A 22,062-nucleotide genomic window follows, 5' to 3' on the forward strand; every position below is an offset into this window, starting at 1 on the left:
CACACACACAGAGGGTGTCTCTTAAGATAGGTCGGAACCACATTGAGGGCGGAGAATGGATCAAAAAGAACAAAAAATTCTTATACTATTTTGAGATACTCGCTGCAGTTTTCGAAAAGGAAACGTCTAAGTCAATATGCGGTTAAGCCGCGCCGCGCGAATTCGTAGAACGGCCTACACTCGAGCGGTGACAATGGCAATGCGCAGTGAGAGGGAAATAGCGCTTCACAAAGCGTATACTGATCGTGACGATATCTTTCCGCTTGCTTTATTACACGACGCCATTCTATTTTCTGAAAATTTTTTTCTATCTCTTACAGTTCCAGCGATATTCGCTTCGAAAGAGAAACACCGAGAAACATTTTTCCAATGATATTCACTACAAAAAAGAAAAATCATTTTTTTCCAAGGAATATTTCACCCTTTCAAAGTATGGGCACGTATAAAAAATACGTATCGCTTATTTTTATCTGGAGAATAACATACTGCTCATTAAAATGGGTACAAACGATTCTCTTTCGAATGGCATAAATGAAATTAAAAAATCTTAAAGTTGCGCGCTGGCCATTTTTTATTTTTCACTTTTTATTTAACTGTTTGAGATACAAACGAAATAATGATCGGTACAAACAAGTACAAACGAAGTACAAACGGCCTGCAGTATTAATTTTTATTTTTGATAAAGTTGAACACTAGGTTCACATCGGTCTCTCCCTGCGTGCCGCCGCCGCCGCCGCCGCTCGAGTGGGCTGTCCTAAAGAATTTGCGCGGCGCGGCTTAATCGCATATTGGCTTAGACATTTCTTTTTCTAATTCGAAAACTATAGCGAGTATCTCAAAATAGTATAAGAATTTTTTGTTCCCTTTGATCCATTCTCCACCCCCAATGTGGCTCGGACTCATCTTATGAGACACCCTGTGTATAGGACTTCCGGTTAAGAAACGGTAGTGTGAAAACATATAACTAACAAAGTGAATTGATCGAGAAACAACAAGATGAGAGAAAGAAGACAATTGAAAAGAAGGGAAAAATAATAAATGGAGTATAAAGAAAGAAGGTGGGAGAGTTCCTGGAAAAGAAAGCAAGTAAAAGAAAGAAAAACCTGAAGAAATAAAAGAACTTAGAAGTTTCGGGAAAGCCTCTAGATTAGGTAGAAAATAAAACAGACTGGAAAAGGAGGAAGAGGGAAGAGTCTATAGCAGTAGTTGTTAGGTGGTCAATGTAGAAAGATCAATAGATAGTAAAAAATCTAAAAAAAAAAACATGCAAAGATACGTAATAAGAAAAGAAAAGCTCATGATAAAATTTATGAGGGAAATGGAGGAAAATATATCCAAATGGATGAAAAAGATGAACAAAAATATGATAGAACAAATCGAATGAGGAAAAAATGGAAAGAAGAAAAATTGGAGATGGAGAAAAGAAGAAAAAAATAAGGATAAAGAGGAATACAAGATACATAGAAAGGAGGAAGTTGGAACAATAAATAGAAAAGTTAGAATGGAAGAGAGAAAAGAAAGGTAAAGAGAGGAGAAGAAACAACATTGTTATAGAGAGGTATAAACAAATGGGATGCAAACAAGATGAACAATAGGTCTTAGGATTCATTAAAGAAAATTTGAAGATGTGAAAGTAAAAAAGATGTTCAAGATGACAGGGATAATAAGTGCACCATAATAACTGAATTGAAAAGCTGGGAAGAAAAAAAGAGATTATGATTAAAAAAAAGGACTTAAGTGTAGAGATATTTATAGATAATGATCTAACAAAAATGAAAAGAGAAATGCAAAAACAATTGAATGATAGAGCAAAAGAGGAGAGAGAGAGAAGAGAAACAATATGAAAATAAACTACATAAGATATTTGTGAAAGATAAGTGGCTACAGTGGAATAAGACAGAGAAGAGAATAGAAGAAGACAAAGGAAGAAGAGAATGAGAAAAGAATAAGAGTAGCAGGAGTGTGATGGAAAGAGAGATAATCTGTTTCTGGAACATTGCGGAACTGTTTAATAAATGTGAGGAAACGTGGGAATATCTGGAGGATTTTGACATCGTTAGAAAAGATGTTGAGAAAAGATTAAAAAGAGATTGTCGAAGAACTGATAGTACTATGTACCAGCAAGGAAGGAGCATAAAAAGGAAGATAATCACTACAGTGAGCAAAAGAGTAAGGAACATAGAAGTTATGGAAGCAGCAATGGAATGTAAAATGGAGTATAATGAAAATAAATGGAGAATAATTATAGTTAAGAGATAGAAAAAACAATGAAGTTATTGATGAAACATATTCCAGAAGAAAAGGAAGAATGATAATAGAAGGAGATTTAAACGCAAAAACAGGTTGTGAGGAGGAAGAAAATGAAAAGAGAAGTGAGAGTAGAGAATTCATAGATAACATAATAAACATATATTAATAAGTAAAATAGAAGAGAAAGGATAAGCGATACTGAACAAAAGTTTCGGGGAAAAGAAAGGATGGACATACATAGAGGATAGAAGATTATTTGTTATAGATTACGTGATAGGAAACGAGCAGGAGAAGAGATAAAAAGGGTAGAAAGCAACAAGACGGAATCAGATCACATACCATTAGAGGTGGAAATAGAGAGAAGTAGAGAATTGGATGGAAGAAAGGATAAAAAGCTACCAAGAGAGATACGAAGAATAGAAGAGTATTCAAAAGGATATAGAGAGCATCTGGATGGAAAAAAAAGATTAAAAGTGCGATCAAAAAATATAAGAAGAAAATACTCCCAAATTAGGAAAAAGAGAATTATATATAATAATAAAGAATGAAAAGAATGAAAAGAGAATTAAGAAGAGAATTGAGAAAAGAAGAAGGATCTAAAGAAAGAAAGAGGAGGAATATGTGAAAAAAAGGAAGAGATATAAAGAATGATGCAAAGCACAGAAAAAGTATAAGAGGAAATAGAAAAAAAAGAATAAAAAATGATAAGAAATGAGGAAGATGCATGGAAATATATTAATAAGTATAGGAAAAAGAAAGCAGAAGGGCCAAGCAAGAATATATACAGGTAAGCTGGAAGGATCACTTTATGGAGATACTAAGAAGTAAGCGAGAAAGAGTTTTGGCGGCTAGAAAGCGATGAATGCAAAGAAGAAATAATAGATAAAGATATTTCGAAAGAAGAGTTAATAGAAGTGTTGAGAAAATTAAAGAAGACAAAGGCGCCGAGAGAAGACGAGATAGAGAATGAGGTATGGAGATTCATGTCCAAAAAAATCGGAGAAAAATTCTGGAAGCTGATTAACAGAGTATGGAAAGGGAAAGGAATACTGGAATAAAGGTTTAATTTGTTCTATCTACTAAAAGAGGAGAAAAAAGCGAGAAAAAACAAAGGAATTATGTTAATGGACACAGTGTATAAGATCTACACGACTATTCTAAACAAAAGAAATGGACTATTCTAAACTTGAAATGGATAAAAAGTTGAAGGAAGGACAATTTGGATTCAGAAAGGGAAGAGGAATGGATATGGTCTATATAGTGAATTACGTAGTCAAGAAAATTGAGCAAGAAAGGAGGAAAAATGTTTGCCTTTTTTGTAAACCTAAAAGCTGCATTTGATAATGTGGAAACAGAAAGCAACTAATGAAATGATGAAAAAGATACAAATAGATAACAATCTCAGACTTCGAGTTATGAAAACGTATAAAGAAACAATAAAATAGTGAAAATAGGCAACAAGAAATCGGAAGAGTTCTGGACTCTGGAAAAAGGCTTCAGACAGAGATGTCCACTAAGCCCGACACTGTTCAATATATACATGTCAGACTTGGAGGAGAAAATGGAAAAAGAATAAACAGGAAGAGTACCTTGCTTAAAAATTTCCATTGAAAACTTTCCGATTGAAAAATTTCTTATGGATTTGAATCCGAAATGTGCAACAGCAATCTTCGATTGATTCCCTTCACAATTCTCCAATTAATCCATTGAAAATGTATGCTACGAAAACCGATAGTATCCTATTCAATTCGGTCGAAGCAATTCTCCGATTAAAACTCATTGAACGTGAATGTTATGAAAATCAATAATATTCTATTGAATTCGGCTACAGCAATTTTCTAATTAAAACCGATTGAACACCACTCATGTGAAATCTAATATAATCCTGTTGAACTTCATCACATAAACTTTCTGTTTAAAATTCATTGAATATGTATAATAAAATAATTAATTAGATCCCATTTAATATTCTAAAATTTGCAATTATCTTATTAAATCCAATTGACGCTTCCAGTAAAAGCCTATCAATTTTTATAGAAGACAGAAATCCTATTAAATTTTGTTAATTTTCAATCAGATGAATTTATGATTGAAGCGGTTCATTCCTATTGTATTCTATCTATTGGATTTAATTGGTTTCTATCGATACTATAATAATAGAGAAAGAGAAATGCTGGTCAATAATGTATACGGATGATGTGGTCCTGCTGATAAGTAGAGAATCTGAAATGAGAGAGATGCTGAAGATTTAGGAAATTTTTACAGAGAAAAAGAGTCACACTGAAACTGAGTCCGGAGAAGTCAAAATTAATGGTATTCGAGAAAGGTAGAAGTAAAACAAAAACGAGGGAATGGAAATGGGGGAAGAAGAAGTTAAAGAAATTAAATATATCTAGAATGTACTCTGCAGAAAAATGGAGGGATAGAGAAATATATAAAAGAAAGGTTAAAGAAAACAACAATGGCAATAAAGAAAACGTAAAGCATCGGGAAAAGAATTTTCAAAGACAACTTCGACAGGAGAATGAAGAATGCTCCGGGAAAGATTCAATGCTCTGATGGAAAGGAAGCAGAAAAGAGAGAAAAAGCAAACAAAGAAGAGGATCCCTCCTGGATTGTCACATCGTATAAAAAATCAGAAAGCAAAGCAAAAAAATGGTCTAAGTACAGTTTCCGAAGCAATTCCAAGCAATGTTTTATATTTTTATGTTAATATTTATCTTATTTTCAGAGCAGTTTCAAGCAATGTTGCATAAATAGATCTTAAAGTATCAAAACACAAGTAGTTATAGGTATCTGATAGGTGTATTTTGCTCATATTATTTGATATATTGCATATTCTTATATATTATATATTTTATATATTATATATTATATATTATATATTATATATTATATATTATATATTATATAGATATGTATTCAAGATGGAGACATGTACAATGTATACATAAAGAATATGTAGCCAACAAAATGTAAACTGGAAGCCATCTTAAATCGTAAGGCAAGGATTAAAATAAATAATAATAATAATAATAATAATAATAATAATAATAATAATAATAATATACCCGAGAAAAAATGTTTTATATATAATTATATAAAATTTTATATATATATATATATTATATAGAAATATGAATAATTAGCACATTAGACTCTGAGAGCAATTGTCTTATTATAAATAGAAACTATAAGGCAAATATAATTGATATGTGTGAGGCTATTTGTAAGTGGATATACATGTCTGCTTCTTTAAAACAAATTATATGTATATGTAATGCAGATAGGTATATGTAGAATCAGAAAATTCAGAAGCGTTAATATCGTATACTTATATACTTACATATATAATGATTATTATCTTAATAATTTATGAAATAATTATATTGCCTATGTAAGAAGTATTGGGTGATCTGCATATCAGATAATTCTTGTAGTTTCATTTTCAATTCATTTTTAATAAAATAATTATTTTTAAATTTATTCTAATATGGCTATTGGTCTTTTTAATTTATTATGTTAAATATTATAGTTTTTTTTATATTAAGAGAAATTTTGAAATTTCTGTGATTAAAATTTAGTTTATTGGTTAAAATTAAAATTAAAATTAAATAATTTTAAAATTATTTTCAACTTTTTACTATTATTATTAAGTATGTGTAAAAATAATAATAATAAATTTTTCCTTTAGTATCAATTAACTGTACATCATGCAGTTTTTGTAAATGCGAGTATATTGAATAACATTAATTCTTTTAGGGCCACTTCGATTAACTCCAATTAACTTTAATCAACGATTAGTTTATTGATCAAACATATCCATCGTTAAATCAAATAACAAATACGATTGGTCAATTCCAATCGCCGATTCAAATTAATCGGAGTTGATCAAAGTCGCCTTTAATTGTATATACCTCTGTTTATTTTCATCATGGCGCTTGCTCTCCGAATGTCTCAACTCACTAGCTGTATGCATTTTCTGATGCAGAATCGTTAGTGTTGTGCAGATGAAAAAAAAACGTTACTAATGATAGTAATACTCATGGGTACGTAAAAATATAATGTTTTTGCTTCATTCTCTGAAACAAAAACAAATTCTTTGCATTACACTGCACTAATATTAGGTGTACAACTTTGCTTCCGCCGTTTTCCTATAGATGGCTTTAGCGGTAAGTGGTGGTCGAAATAAATAGATCATAGACGTCATACAATAAACTTGGGCATCTGTCAATGTTATCAACATAACCCCATAGAAACATTAATCATTATCAGTCGATTTCTGCATCATAAAGTTATTCTCGATTGAAAATGTCAATTTACGAGCCAAATTCTCGTCGTTTGGGGGAGGTTTTAATTTTTTGCTTCAATATGAAGAAATCTGCGGCTGAGGCTCATCGAATGCTCTCAAATACTTATGGTGAGGCCGCTATTAGTGAAAGAACGTGTCGTGAGTGGTTTCAACGCTTCAAGAACGATGATTTTGACGTCCAAGATCATGCTCTGTATTTGGTGGGACCAGCTCGGCGTAGTGTATTATGAACTGTTAAAATCAACTGAAACAATCACAGGCAATCGGTATCGAACGCAATTGATGCGTTTGAACCGAGCATTGAAAGACAAACGGCTGCAATACAACGAGAGACACGATAAAATGATTTTGCAGCATAACAATGCTCAACCCCATGTTGCGAAAGTAGTCAAGACATACTTGGAAACGTTGAAATGGGAAGTCCTACCCCACCCGCCGTATTTTCCAGACGTTGCTCCCTCTGACTATCACTTGTTTCGATCAATGGCACACGGCCTGGCTGACCAGCACTTCCGGTCTTATGAAGAAGTAAAAAATTGGATCGATTCGTGGATAGCCTCAAAAGATGACCAGTTTTTTCGACGCGGGATTCGTACGCTACCCGAAAGATGGGAGAAAGTAGTGGCGATGGACAATACTTTGAATCATAAATGTATAACCAATTTTTTACAATAAAGCCTCGAATTTCGGAAAAAAAACGACGGAAACAAAGTTGTACATCTAATACATATGGATGATATGTCCATTATTTAAATTAAATATTATTGAAAGGAAAATATCAATTTTCGAGGATCCCTGCCAAAAACAGTCGATTAAAACCGATTAAAACAAAAGTAATCTGTATCGATTGGGATTCTTGCATCGAAAATAGGATTTTGAAACGATTGAAAATAAATTGGATCTAATGCGCTTTATACTTATTATTATAATAATTGGATCATATGAATCTGTTTTAATCATAAATTCCCTTTTCCACGAAATCGTATTTAATGCAATCTGAATCCAATTTTGTTATAATCGACAAAAGTAATTCAATCGGAATTTCTCCGATTTTGCAGATGATATTGGAATCCGTTTTGGAATGAAACAATAATCCGATTTTCTCGTAACCGGCAAAAGTAATCCTATTTAATCAAAATTTCTCTGATATTGCGGACGATAATGAAATCGATTTTGATGTAACGAGAATCTGATTTTGTTATGATCAGCAAAAAATATCCGATTCGGAATTCTCTCAATTAATGGTTGAAAATTAAATCAGATTTAATGCAACATAAATCCGATTTTGTCATAATTGACAAAAATAGTTCAATTCAATCAGAATTTCTCCGATTTTTCGGTAAAAATTGTCAATATATTTTTACTTGTACGTATTTTTACTTGTAAAATTTTATTTTTATCATTACAAGTACGTCTAATAGAAATAAAAATTAAATTCTTATGTCTCCATTAAACAAAAAAATGCTATTAGTCTAAAAAAATTCAATCAAAAGGATCATTTTTAACTTTAATGATTTCAAAATTATTTATATATCTCATGTCTTACAAAGTACGCGATAAAAATATTTAATATTTAATATTTAATATTTAATTACGAACATAACATATGTTATTTGGTGGAAACGAGTCGAATACTTTTACCGCGGATACGAAAAAAATTAATCCTCGTTGCATTAAAACAGATTTTAATATCGCTCGCAAAATTGGAGAAATTTTGATTGAATCTGCTTTTGTTGGCGAGTGCAAATTTGATTACCTAGTTGTATATTAAAGCTCCTTAGATCCGAGTTTATTTTCATCCTCGAAATCGGAGAACTTCGAATTCAACCAGATTAATGTCGTCTTTCTTAGGAAATAGAATTAAAATCAATTGAATCAATGTTCCTGTAATTGAAATGAATTGAGCCGTTACAAAAAAAATATACGATTCGAGCAGATTATTTTGGATTACATATTCATTCGATTAATCGGATCTGTTTGGATTGATAACAATATGAATTAAAACGTGATGAATTCGGATACGATTCTTCTGGAATTGAAACCGATTATTTTTTAATCTGAGTGTGGATTGAACCGATTAAAACTGATTACAACCGATTAAAATGGATTATATTTTATTCGATTTTAATCGGCCGTTTTCGGCAAAGTTTCGCGGAGATCGTTTAATTTCTATGTTTTCTCCTTCGTAGAAACCAAAAATAATCATTATAATAACGCTAAACTTAAGAAAAAATCGGTACATTAAAATAAAATGAATGAAATCATTATTCGCATCGTTATAAAATCACTATCAGTTATGCCTCAATGATTTAGAAATTATTTCCAAAGTGGATAAAATGCGAATATTGCATCACAAAACGTTAATTAGATTATATTTTTCATATATTAGAACATTTGTTACAAAAAAATTAATACGATAAAATTAATTAGTGCTTCCCAACTAATCTTTTTACGAATCATTTTGTATTTTTTTTATTTGATTCATATCGACTGTATATTGATATAACTGGCAATAAAAAAGTTTTCTTATTTAACTCTAATAGGCCATGATTATTTTTGGTTACCTCCCGGCCTCACCAGAGTATGTGATGTGTCCTGTGTTATATCTCTGGACTCAATATTTTTTAGCTCATGAAATTTCTACCTCAAAGTCAGACGAAGACAGATAAATATGAATCAAATAAATAATATTTCATTTTCAATTAATTACAATGCTTCAAAAAAATTTTATTGACAAAATTCGCAAAAAATAATTACTTTGGATAAAAAATTCTCAAATTTTTTAATTTAAGTTGTTCCAGTAGGATTTTTTTAGTTAAACCTTTGAACTAACAAAAAAAATAGTACGATATGAATTGCTCAAAAAAAAGAACTATCGAAAATCAACATTTTTGAAAAATACATATTATAAAACAATTATGCGATTTATGGGTTTTTCTCCAGATCCATTCTTGAAATGCCAACGTTTCGTCAACTTTGCAGTCCACTTCATCAGGGCGAGCAATAATCTGAGCTGTTCCTCCGGGCCATTCCTTTTATATTACGTTGCTTGTTGGAGTTGTGGGGAACAAAAAAAAATTGTGAGTGGAGAGGGTGAGAGATGGGGGAAATTGGTCGATCTTCAACTAGGAGAATGGTCTTCCATATTTTATTTATTAACCTTTATCTCTATTTAGATTGTTTAGGGTGTTTTTGTATCTTTATAGCTTCTCTTATACTTTCTTGAAAAGTATGATGTAATGTTGGCTATTGTGATCGTTTTTGTCAAACAGTATTTGAGGTCCTGTATCGATGTTATATTCTGATAATTGCGCGGCGTGTTTTAGCCTGACATCACGTTGGTGTTCTTTTATTCGTAGGTTCCATTCCCCCGATTTCTCCAATGTATATTTGCCCGCAGAAATAAGATATTTTTGTATATTTCTGTGGAACTGAGTGGAGGTTTTTGATCTTTAGGATTTCTTAAGATTTGTCCTATCTTTTTTGGATGGTGTGAAGATAGTTCAAATATTGTGTTTGTTTAATATCCTGCCATTCGAATCTGTTGTTTCTTCGACATATGAGAGAATGGATAGGATCCTTTCATCTGGTTGTATATCAGAGATCGTTGTTTTGTTTGCATGTTTATTGATTATTTTAATTATGTCTTTTTTGTCGTATTCGTTTTTCTGTAAGGTTAGTTTTAGATGATCGAATTCTGTCTGTAGATGTTCTTTATCAGAGATGATGAAAGTCTTTATGTATTATACAAGTGAGTTGATTGTTGACTATTTTTGTGCTAGGTAGTGCAACTCGGCATGTGAGTATCTATCTGTGTGTGTTAGGTTTCTGTACATTTGATGATCTAAGATACTGTCAACTTTCTTAGAGACAAGAACATCTAGGAAGGGGAGTTTTCCTTTATGTCTATAATGAAGTGAATATTTGGATGTTGATTATTGAGAAAAATAAAGAATTTACGGAATTCGGCTTTACCGTGTCTCCATATCACGAATGTATCGTATACATAACGGAATCAAATTTCTGGTTTTTTGGATGGCCTCTTTCTTAAAATGCTATATGAAGATTAGCAAAGGTTAGCGATTGCAGGTAAAATAGAAGAGCTCATCGCCGCTCCTGAAGTTTGTTCATCAAATTGATTGTTATAGAAGAAGTAAGTAGTTGTTAAGCAGTACTCTATTAGCGGGATGAGATCGGAGAGGACTTCATATGAATTTATTATATTTAATGTGTCTTTTATTAGAATTTAAAGTGTGAAAAGGAATTCTACATTTAAAACTTACAAGCAAATCTGTGAAATGTAGTCAGATTTTTTTGTATGAAGTTGAATTGGTTAATGTGTGTCCGGATTTTTCTGAGTGAGAGGTTGTAATGTTTGTGCTAGAAAGCGAGATAATCTTGGTGAAAATTTTTCTTAGAATTTTTCATATGATTTTTTAGAATTTCTATGAAATTTTTCAGAATTTCTCTATAATTTTATAACTTTCTCATTTTTTTATACGAATTGGAATATTTTTCAGAAAATCTACATCTTTTCTCAGAATTTTTCATGTATGTTAATTATGAAATATCGTAAGATTTTTAAGATTTTTTTGTAAATATAATTTCTAATGAAATGTTACAAAATCTAAAAAATTTAAAAATATTTTTTAAAAATTATGAGATGAGAAATTTCAGAATATTTCAGAATTCACTTGTGAAGAGAAGTTCTGAGAGAAGATGAAAACTTTCCGAATATTTCTGAGTATTTCTGAAAAATGGTCCAATTCGTAAAAATTATGAGAAAAATTTTTACCAGAGAAGTTGTATATCAAGGAGTGTATAGTGCTGTGACAATCGATTTGAGGAAGATGTTTGTGTACTTTTGGTAGTCGTATAGTCTTGGTGAGAGAAGATTTATAGGTTTGATGGTGATTTGGTTTTACTAGGAATTTTGCTTTTCTCCACTAGAATGTTCTGTGGAGAATTAATTGGATCTTTATCAAGTTTTTTGTATACTTTGTCTGAGAAAAGATTCTTCTTTTTCTTATAGTCTGGTATATTCATGACTACTGTCGTGTTGTCTTTGTCGGCTAAAAGTACAATGAAATTTGTGTCCCTGTTTAAGTCTTGGAGGGCCAATCGCTCTTATCTAGTGATATTTGATTGAGAAGGTTTGGAAAGAATATTAGTTATCTGTCTGCGAATGTTATCTGCTTGTTCTGATGAGAGTAGATGGTTGATTCTATTTGGCTGATAATCTCTTCCTTTGGAAGTCACTGCGAAGTTTAGGTCTTTGTCCAAATGCAATATAATGCATGTGCCAAATGCAGATATAATGTCTTGAGACAAGTCTTTATTGAATAGGTCCTTGATATTAAATAGAGAAGATTGTGAGAGACATTTTTATGAGAGACAAGGTTTATGTATTTCTGTTTCTATCTTTCAGAGAATTATGTGAGAGTCTTCATGGCTTGTATGTATACGATCTAGAGTTTGTCATGCCGCAACGTGGCGGATAGGAACAGGTTGAGTTTAAAAGTTTTATGGGAGATCTGTGGATAAAACGGTCATACTGATATTATGTGAAGTTACACAAACATAAACGAAGCTGCATAAATTCTCAAAATTTTTTACGAATTTGCAAAGTTCTACGGTACCAATTAAAAATTGTGCACAAATGAGATTCATAGTTATCGAAAGAGTGAATCTTTACCTTTAATTTGCTTTTTTATAGACCTTTATACGATTTTTTTTCACCGAGTAATTCAACATTGAAGTAAAAACGATCTTTTTTTGTTGAATAATTTAAAAAAAAATCGATAGCTGTGAATCCCATTTGTGCGCAATTTTTAATTGGCGCCGTGCAACTTCGCAAATTTCATAAAAAATTTTGAAATTTTATGCATTTTCGTTTATGTTTGTGTAATTCCATAAAATATCAGTAAGACTTTCTAAAGTACTAATCTGAAGAGATTTCAAACTTTAAAATGCTTTAAAGCAATTTCAATTTTTTTTAAATTGAACAAAAATTGTAATATTATGTATGAGCTTGGACGGATACGAGAGTATAAAAATATAAATACTCAAGTATGTATGTAAATATATATAATATATGCAGGATGTTTGATAAGTAATAAATAAATATAAATAAAATAAGATAAAACTTTCGCACTGGTGAAAATTTTTCATATAATTTTTTAGAATTTCTATTTAATTTTCTAATTTTCATATTTTTTATTACGAATTGGAACACTGATCAGAAAATTTACATCTTTTTTCAGAATTTTCCATATTTCTTAATTAATATATAAAAATTATATAATATATATTAATTATATTATATTAATGGAATGTCGTAAGATTTCTAAGATTTTTTGTAAGTATAATTTCTGATGAAATATTATAAAATCTAAAAAATTTCTAAATATTCTTTAAAAATTATGGGATGAAAAATCTCAAAATATTTATCAGAATTCACATGTATGAAAAATTCTGAAAGAAGATGTGAACTTTCCGACTATTTCTGAGTATTTCTGAAAAATGTTTTAATTTGTATAAAAATTTTAAGAAAAATGTTCACCAGGGAGGAATAAAGCGGACTAAATTGAGTCGAAAAGTCCTCTACCATTTTGCAATTTTCGCAATAATTAACGTTTGGAGGATTGAAGGCCTCTTTAAACATCTTCGATAGCCGCTACCTTTTTCGCCACTCAATCCTATGATATTGAGCCAAAAAAGCCCTTCTACCTCTTAAGATAAAAAAGTCGATTAAAAATATGCCGATCGTCAGAAGATTAAACAAGATATGAATTACTAAAAATCATCATTATATAAAAATACTGATTTTATTCCAAAATATTGGACATTATATAAATAATTTTTTATTAAGTAGAAGTTAATTATAGAAATTAATATTAATATTATTTTTAATATTATATTTTCTCATATTGGAAAAATACTTGCCAATAAGAAAATGCAGTATTAAAAAATTGATAAAAAATTCTCAGGAAAAAGTTCTCAGAATTTTATAAGAAAAAAATAAATAATTTTTGTCACTTGTTGTTTTTCTGTAAAGTTGATTTGTAGTGTATTGTGAGTATTTAAGTAAACAATTATTGAAAACTAATATTCGACGATAATTTTTAGTAATTAATATCTTGTTAACTATTAAAAATTGTATTGCGAGATTTTTTTACTTATCAAATAGCCTATATTTATGTGCGTGCGTGTGCGTGCGTGTGCGTGCGTGTGCGTGCGTGTGCGTGCGTGTGCGTGCGTGTGCGTGCGTGTGCGTGCGTGTGCGTGCGTGTGCGCGTGCGTGCGTGTGCGCGTGTGTGCGCGTGTGTGCGCGCGCGCGCGCGCGCGCGCGTGTGTGTGTGTGTGTATGTGTGTAAATATGTAAATAGAGGATGTGAACTTTATCACTTTCGGTCCCAAATTCGAATAAAAAAAAGAGAGTATCTCATCATTTATCATTGTTTTTTAAATAAGAGAATTTTTTCGTTATCAATTATCAATATATTACAGTCGATATAAATCGAATTTAAAAATACGAAATGATTCGTAAAGACAATTAATTGGAAAGCATGTTGATAGAACGTACAGTTAAAGAATATAAGAGAAGATAGGGAGATAAGTACAGGTAAAGAAATGCTAGATAGAGATAAAAGGAAATAAGAAATGGAATGTAGACATTAATAGACTGTAATAGGGCTGTGATATAGAGAGTATAGATAAAAGAGAACGTATAGTAATAGTTTAGATTTTTAGTTGTAAGATAAAGACGGGAGAGGAGTGTAAGTATGAATGAATTAAGTATTTTTGTAAACCAAGTCCCCTTCTTGATATATGCTGAAGTGTAAATAAATTCTAGTTGGAAAGCAATAATTGATGTATTATCGTAGTTTCAAGTTTTCATATTTTTCATGAGATTATTAATTTTTTTATACAAATATCCTAATAAAAAATATAATCTAATTAATGTTTCGTGGTGCATTATTACTTGTATTTAATCCAATTTGGAATCAATTTTTATATCAATAAGGCATAACTGATAGTGATTTTATAATGATAAGGGCTTTATTCATTTTATTTCACTGTACCAATTTTTCCTTAAATCTGACATTATTATATGATTGTTTTTGATATCTACGAAAAAAAATACATAAGAAAACATAGAAATAAAATGATCCCCACGATCGCAAAAACTCTTGAAAATTGGTACTCTTTAATCAAAATTTCAATTAAATATTAATTTTCTACTAGCATTCATATTTGCCGATATCACTTACCACCGAACCAAAATCTTTTTTTGCAAATTTCTGGTCGAATCAAATTTTCTGGTGGATTGGGAATATTATCCATGATGACGCAGATAACATTGAGAATGATGGTAACTCCCCATGCATAGCTCGAATATATTATAAGCTTCTTTTTTTCATAATGGTTACCTCCTCTTCGATGCGAACGGAGTTCTCTATAAAATGCGATTTATGTTTAGTCAATAACAATTAAATTATTATCCAATGTATAATACATGCATTTGAAAATAAAAATATCTCAACTCTCTCTTTAAAATTAAAGAGATATTATGTGAAATAATAATCATAAAAACTTATACACGCGCACTCTTATATCCCTATAAGCGCATAATATTATTATTTAATATTAAGTAATATTCTCTTATTTACAATATTAAATGTAACATTTTAAAAATATTTTACTAAAATTATATAATATTAAACAATTTAAAGACTAGAATGTAAGGGGAAGTAGGAATCAGCGCGGTACTCGATGCGCAAGTATAACAGTGGAAATATTTATAAGTCCATTTTTAATATAAAGTATAAAAAATTAGAATAAAATTCGTACGCGTTTCGATTTACTTCAAATCATTCTCAACGAAATTAATATAATTCAATTCGGTACAAATAACATCAACCATGATGCCAACTATCCAACATCACAAAGAGATTCTTTAGCTTCAGTTCAGTTTACTGACCAGAAAGAAACAAGTAATTCTTATAAAGTAAAGCTATAGTAAAAATGAGAATGTCACAAATATAAATGTGAAATTATTTTTGAAAAGAAACAACAAGGAGAAAGCAGATTGATACTCAACAACCGAATTGATGTAAATGTGTACAAACACAGTAGTCAACCAATTGAATATAATACATTTAATAATTAGATGAAGTAACAAGAGTGATCCAAATAAATTTTTTCGTAAAAAAAGAATGAAATATAACAGTTGTTCACTCTTCGATTACACAGAAATAAATAACATGTGTCGCCGCCGATACAAACCGACCCGAAACAATCGAAAGTATACTTGTATACATTAATTTTTAAATAATATTCAGAATTGACGTATAGGCATGATCTAAAAATTCAGTATCTCTTTAGAAATTTAAACTCTTTTTTGTGTTATGAGGTTTTGATATAAAGGTAAAAATATGACTACCTACAGTACGAAATATTGTAACAATATTTTAATGTGAATAATATTACAAAAATTGCAGTAATAATGCTGTAATATTAAAATTTTTTTATTTTATTCGATATATTATAAAAGTATTAAAAAATTTAAATATTCTATAGAAAATATTGCAATTTACTGTTGCAATGTTATAATTCAATAGATTATATTTAGAGAAATATTATTTATATGTTGCTTCAAAATTATGCAATATTTCAATAATTATTCCACTTTTATTACCTAATTACATATTATTGCTTAACATTAATTCCAAAATACGATAAAGTTATAATCGAAAAATATTCGGGGACTCAGAAAGCATCCAAAAAGATTTGGGAATCTCGAGGAGACTCGCCTACTCGACTTACCATATAAGAAAGAGTATTTGTGTATTCCTTCTTATAGAACTTCTGGACATTTTCTCCTTATAAAAAGCATATCCCTTTCGTAATAGAGCTGCATACCTATTTAATGAATTATAATTTTGTAACATATTGCAATATTTTCTACAAAATTAAAATTACAATATTTTGCAGCAATATTTCCAACAAAATATTATAATTTTAATAGTGCAGCAATATCGCTGCAATTTTTGTAATATTGTTCCTTATTGAAATATTGCTGAAATATACAGCATATTGAAATATGCTGTAATATTTCATGTTGAAAGTAAGTATGCGACCCAGCCACAAGAGGAATACGCTCATCCAGAAGAAGAAAACGTAGTCCTATAAGAAGAAATACGCAAATCGAGTTGATGTGTCTCCTAGAAATTCCTTTTTTTGGGAGTTTTCTAGACTTCCGAATGTTTTTTATCATGACTTCATCACGTACATTACGTACTTTAGAGTATAATATTAAGCAATTATATAATATTAATAATATATTAAGCAATAATAATATTTTAGCAATTAATAAAACTGGATTAATTATTGTAATATACCATAATATTGCAGCAATAAGGCAGAAATATCGCAGAAATATTACTGCGATAAATTTTTTGCGGACATTTATTATTATAGCAATATTTATACTAGTAATATTACTGCAATATTACTATAGTACATAGAAATACTATCGCAATATTGCAAAATATTAGCATAATATGTAGAAATATTGCCTAATATTACAAAAATATTGCAAAAATATTATTGCAATGAATTTATCGCGGACATTTAATATTGCAGCAATATTTATACAATATTACTGACATATTATCATGCAATTATATTACAGCAAATTTGTAATATTACTGCAAGATTATTACAATATTACATGCTGTATAGGAAGATTCATGTAAGATTCTTGATTTATAAGTATCATATACTTATAAGTATCATATACGATATATTCTTATATGATCTTGTATACTCCTTTCTGAAATTCGTATGTGAAAATTTTCTTGGAAGATTTTACAAGAATTCTTCTTGTAAGAATTTGAAGCACGGTACATATTCTTAACTAACGAAATGGAAATAAAAAACTCTACGCATCCTATTTCATTTTTTTGCAATATTCAAATAATTTTTTAAATCCAGAAAATTATGAGAATTAATTATAAAATTTAAAAAAATCTTGTCACGCAGTGACAACAAATGTTTTAACGAACTATAATTCCTAATGGCTCCCGCACATTGAACGCGAAAATACTTGCCGCATGGCAAATGTGATGAAGTAATTAATAAGCTAATAATTCCAAGATTTTATAAATCTTGCAGCATTGTTACAAAGATGTTAAAAAACTAAAAATTAAAAATTTTGCGTAATGAATTGCTTACATGTAGAAACATACGTCAATTATACGTTATATGATTAATTATTTCCATTAATATTATGGCTTTTGCACACTTCGATTACGCGCAGCAAATGTTTCCACGTTCATTGTGCAGGAGCTACTAGGAATAATAAGATCTGTTTTTTATTGCTGCTCTGAACCAATGCAATAACTCATACAGCATCGATTATTGCGGAATATTTTTAGAAATGTTTCAATCTTTCATATCTCGTGTGCAACAATTCTGAAAGGAATGTCATATAAAATGTTTTAACAGAAATATTTGTAAAATTTATGCAATAAATTGAAAAATATATTTAAACAGAACAAAAAAATCATCATTTAAAATGGTTCCAAAATGTTTATTAAAAGTTATTTTTTTATTAATCACAATTCAGTTTAACGTCATTGTTGTGTATTTGTGACGCTGGTGTCACCTTGTATGAAAAGCTCGCTCGCCAAGACGGCGTGTAATAACAATGACTCTCTTTGTGGTAACAATTTGAAATTTATTATTGAGTCGAATTAAGATTTGTTCAAAGCGGACAGTAAGCGATGCTCGTAATTCGATAATTGTTCGATAAGATGCGTGTCCAGATAATTCGCACTTGGTGTGACGTCGAGTAATTTCTTACAGCCGTTCGAAAGAAAGTATATTGCGAGCGGTAACGAGACCGGCAAATCTCGCTGGAAACGTAGGCAATTCTCGCGCACTGATGCCCTCGCGGTACGCGTATAGCGAGAAGAACATTAGGTGACAAAAAGCGGTAATACGCGATAAAACGTCGATGTGATTCGGGAAGAAACGTTGAATGAAAGATTCGGGAAAAAACGTTATGAATGAATAGATAATTCGTATTGATCGGGATCAAGAAGCGAACTGACTTCTTGTACGCGAAATGTGTCAACTTTTCGCGATCGTCAACTTTTCGAGTAAGGGGGGTCGAGATGGCGTGATTAGTATAGGAACGAGATACACGCATGTTTTGAACGAAATGTTGGTCGCAGACATGTTTGAACAGGAACGACTCGGTATCTATGAGCCGTTTACTTGCCATCCCCGAGAATACATTAAAATCAACTGATGATTTCGAAACAGTCATTTTAATGTTATTGTGACTTTGTTCTATTTTAATTGCGAAAAACTTTTGTATATGAATAATAATATTGCGTGGAAACTGTAGATATGATTTTTTAATAGTGACTATCTATATATATATATATATATATATATATATATATATATATATGTGTGTGTGTGTGTGTGTGTAGGTATATGTATATATTATTATGCTTTTGATATTTATTAATCTGCATTATTTACAGGGAGCAAAATACAAGATTAGTTTATATACCTAAAAATTGGAAGTCTCAAGAAACAGGAGTATATGAAATCTATTTAACATTGCGTAATGTAGATTACATTAGATCAAAATTAATTGTCATAACTTGTGGTGATAAATTGGTACTTAATATATTGTCGCATATACGAGATATGAAGATTTATAGCATGGTTGTACAAACATTAAAATATGTGAATCCATACACAAATAATTTGTGTCTTCGATATATGAATCTCAAAGAGATATCACATAGGTATGAATGATTTTGTTTATTGTACTGTATGTATTCTTATTATTTGAATTTCTATATTTCAATTGATATGCAATATTAGAATATATCATCTTATTTTTGCTTGTGTGTCAGTATTTGAAAAATTAAATATGCAAAAAAAATTTACTATATATATAAAACTTAAAAATTTTGTTTAATTTTTTACGGTATATTTTAAAAATCTTCTCATTTTGTGCATATTCAATTCACTGAATATCAATTATTATCTCAAGTTAACTAATTTTAAATTGTGCATTTAGAATGTACTCATTTCTTCTTTTTCAATGGAATTTTTTCTGCCATTAAAAATTTCTCTTATATATGTATACAATGAATAGAACCAAAACTCAAATTTGAATCTTTTAACAGGCAACTAGTCTAAACTATTTTATTTATATATCTATTGTATTGCCTATATATCTATTGTATAATTTACACCTGTATCATTTTTATGCCTATTTAATTTATAAAGTATTGCTTAATGCAAAATGATTTTTTTCAGGTTTAAAGACAAATTAGTCATACCTTTGCGTACTGACATATTATTAGTAGTAAATTTCATGGGTCCTAGTTTGGAGAGTCTGCCAATAGAATTACGTACTAAAATCGTAAATATGTTGGATTATGGAATAATTTGAACACTTGTCAATAGGCTCTAAGAAATTTTATAATTTCTTCCAAAAATCAAAAGCAAATTATTAAAAAAAAAGGAATTAGTAAGATATCCTGATAACCTTTTTGTATAGAATATAAATAAAAAGACAAAATAAAAAAATAGATAAATAAAAAAGTGTGTGCATAAGTTTCTGTTAATTTGAGAAAAGATCATTTAAATTTTTACACACGTTCGGTCATTCATGTCCTAGCTTAATTTTCACTTTTATAAGTATATATAAATTATTAATTTTTACATATATTTTGACATATATTTTGACATCTTTAGAAAGTATTTGTGCAATTATATATCCATAACAAATTGTAGATAAATTGTTATAACTATAATAAATTATTGTAAATATATTTACTAACGAAATAAGAAAAATGCACTGTTTCATATAAATATAAAACTCTGAAACAAAAATGTTTAAAGGAAAAATATCATCTTAAAACTGACTACAAGAATGGTTATAAATTGTATTGCATTTATATTTTTAAACAATGCATTTTATTATTGCTATTGCATTAAAAAACTTATCATTTTCCTGGTGAAAATTTTTCTTATAATTTTTATACGAATTGGAACATTTTTTTAGAAATACTCAGAAATATTCAGAAAGTTTACATCTTCTCTCAGAACTTCTCATATAAGTGAATTCTGAAATATTCTGAAATTTCTCATCCTATAATTTTTAAATCTAAAAAATTTAAAAAGTATTTTTAAACATTTCATCAGAAATTGTACTTACAAAAAATCTTAAAAATCTTACGATATTTCATAATTAATATATATGAAAAATTCTGAGAAAAGATGTAGATTTTCTGAGAAATATTCCAATTCGTATAAAAAAATGTGAGAAAGTTACAAAATTATAGAGAAATTCTAAAAAATTATATGAAAAATTCTGAAAAATATTTTCACTAGGGTTATTAGGGAAATGTTTTTTATAACATTACAGACAACATAATATATAATATTATTGACAACATTTAGTATAAAAGTATCAAAAATCGTTTATTAAGGACTAATTGTGTAATTTTCTTCTTACATTTTAAAAATCTTAACACAAGTGATTATATTAACCATTCTTTAATTATTCTTAAGTTTTACCAATTCTTATCGGTCAGAATTGAGGGATCTCAAAGCTAATCGGTCGATGAAGTGTCAACCATGATTGGTCAATTCTGCTGAATAGCAAATGCAATTGATCAATTTCAATGTGTCGACCGATTAAATTAATCGGAGTTGGTAAGACCGGCCCTTAGTTTTTTGTTGATGGAACAAGTGATACTTTGAATTAATTAAAACAAATTTTTGCAGTACTTTCTGAGATTATATAATTCGAACGAACGGCTTTTTAAAGTTAAAGGAGGCATAACACGAGGAAAATGTAAACTTATATCGTAATTGGTAAAATTCAGCATAATACTTTTAATGCTTTCATTTATAATGACTTGCCAGATGCATGTAACTTATACCACAATAGTAAACTCTAATTTTTATGGCAGCACAAAAATTGTATAAATCATTGTACTCAACTTACCGATTATGATAAATTCACCTGCATAAATGCTTAAACCTGTCGAATAAACACAAGTATAAACCCAGATAGCCAAGCGAGATTTAGCATATGGAACAAATTGATGCACTGCAATATTGTTTTAAACTTGTTGACAATTTGTTGTCATTGGAATTAAATGTGAACTGAGTTAGCATCAGAAGGGCAAATAGATTTCATGAGTTTACGAAATTGTATACATTGAGAATTAATAAACTAGTCAAACTAGTCAAACTAGTTGATAGCAAAGTGATGGCACGCCATGCACGCATGATGACAACTTGCCAGCAGTTTGTTGAATTCTAAGAAAAACTTTACATGACATCAGAACAATAGACGGTTTGTGGAAAAACCTTGACTTTAGTTTGATGAAATTGAATGCGGAATAAGTGATAGCAAAATGGCAATATATTGCCCTTATTTGGCTATCTGGGAA

General features: G+C 29.7%; 1 protein-coding gene across 1 annotated transcript in view; it reads left to right on the forward strand.

Annotated features, from left to right (window-relative positions):
• The window catches only part of LOC105622997, a 29,138-nt gene extending 9,090 nt beyond the window's left edge, over positions 1–20,048 (forward strand). The window contains exons 3-4 of the mRNA XM_012204399.1: positions 19,123–19,392; positions 19,913–20,048. Coding sequence (XP_012059789.1) covers positions 19,123–19,392; positions 19,913–20,048 — 406 coding nt within the window. The remainder of the gene's footprint in view (positions 1–19,122; positions 19,393–19,912) is intronic.
• The last annotated feature ends 2,014 nt before the right edge of the window (positions 20,049–22,062 follow it).

The sequence above is a fragment of the Atta cephalotes genome (assembly GCF_000143395.1).
Source record: "Atta cephalotes unplaced genomic scaffold scaffold00051, whole genome shotgun sequence".
Taxonomy (NCBI): domain Eukaryota; kingdom Metazoa; phylum Arthropoda; class Insecta; order Hymenoptera; family Formicidae; genus Atta; species Atta cephalotes.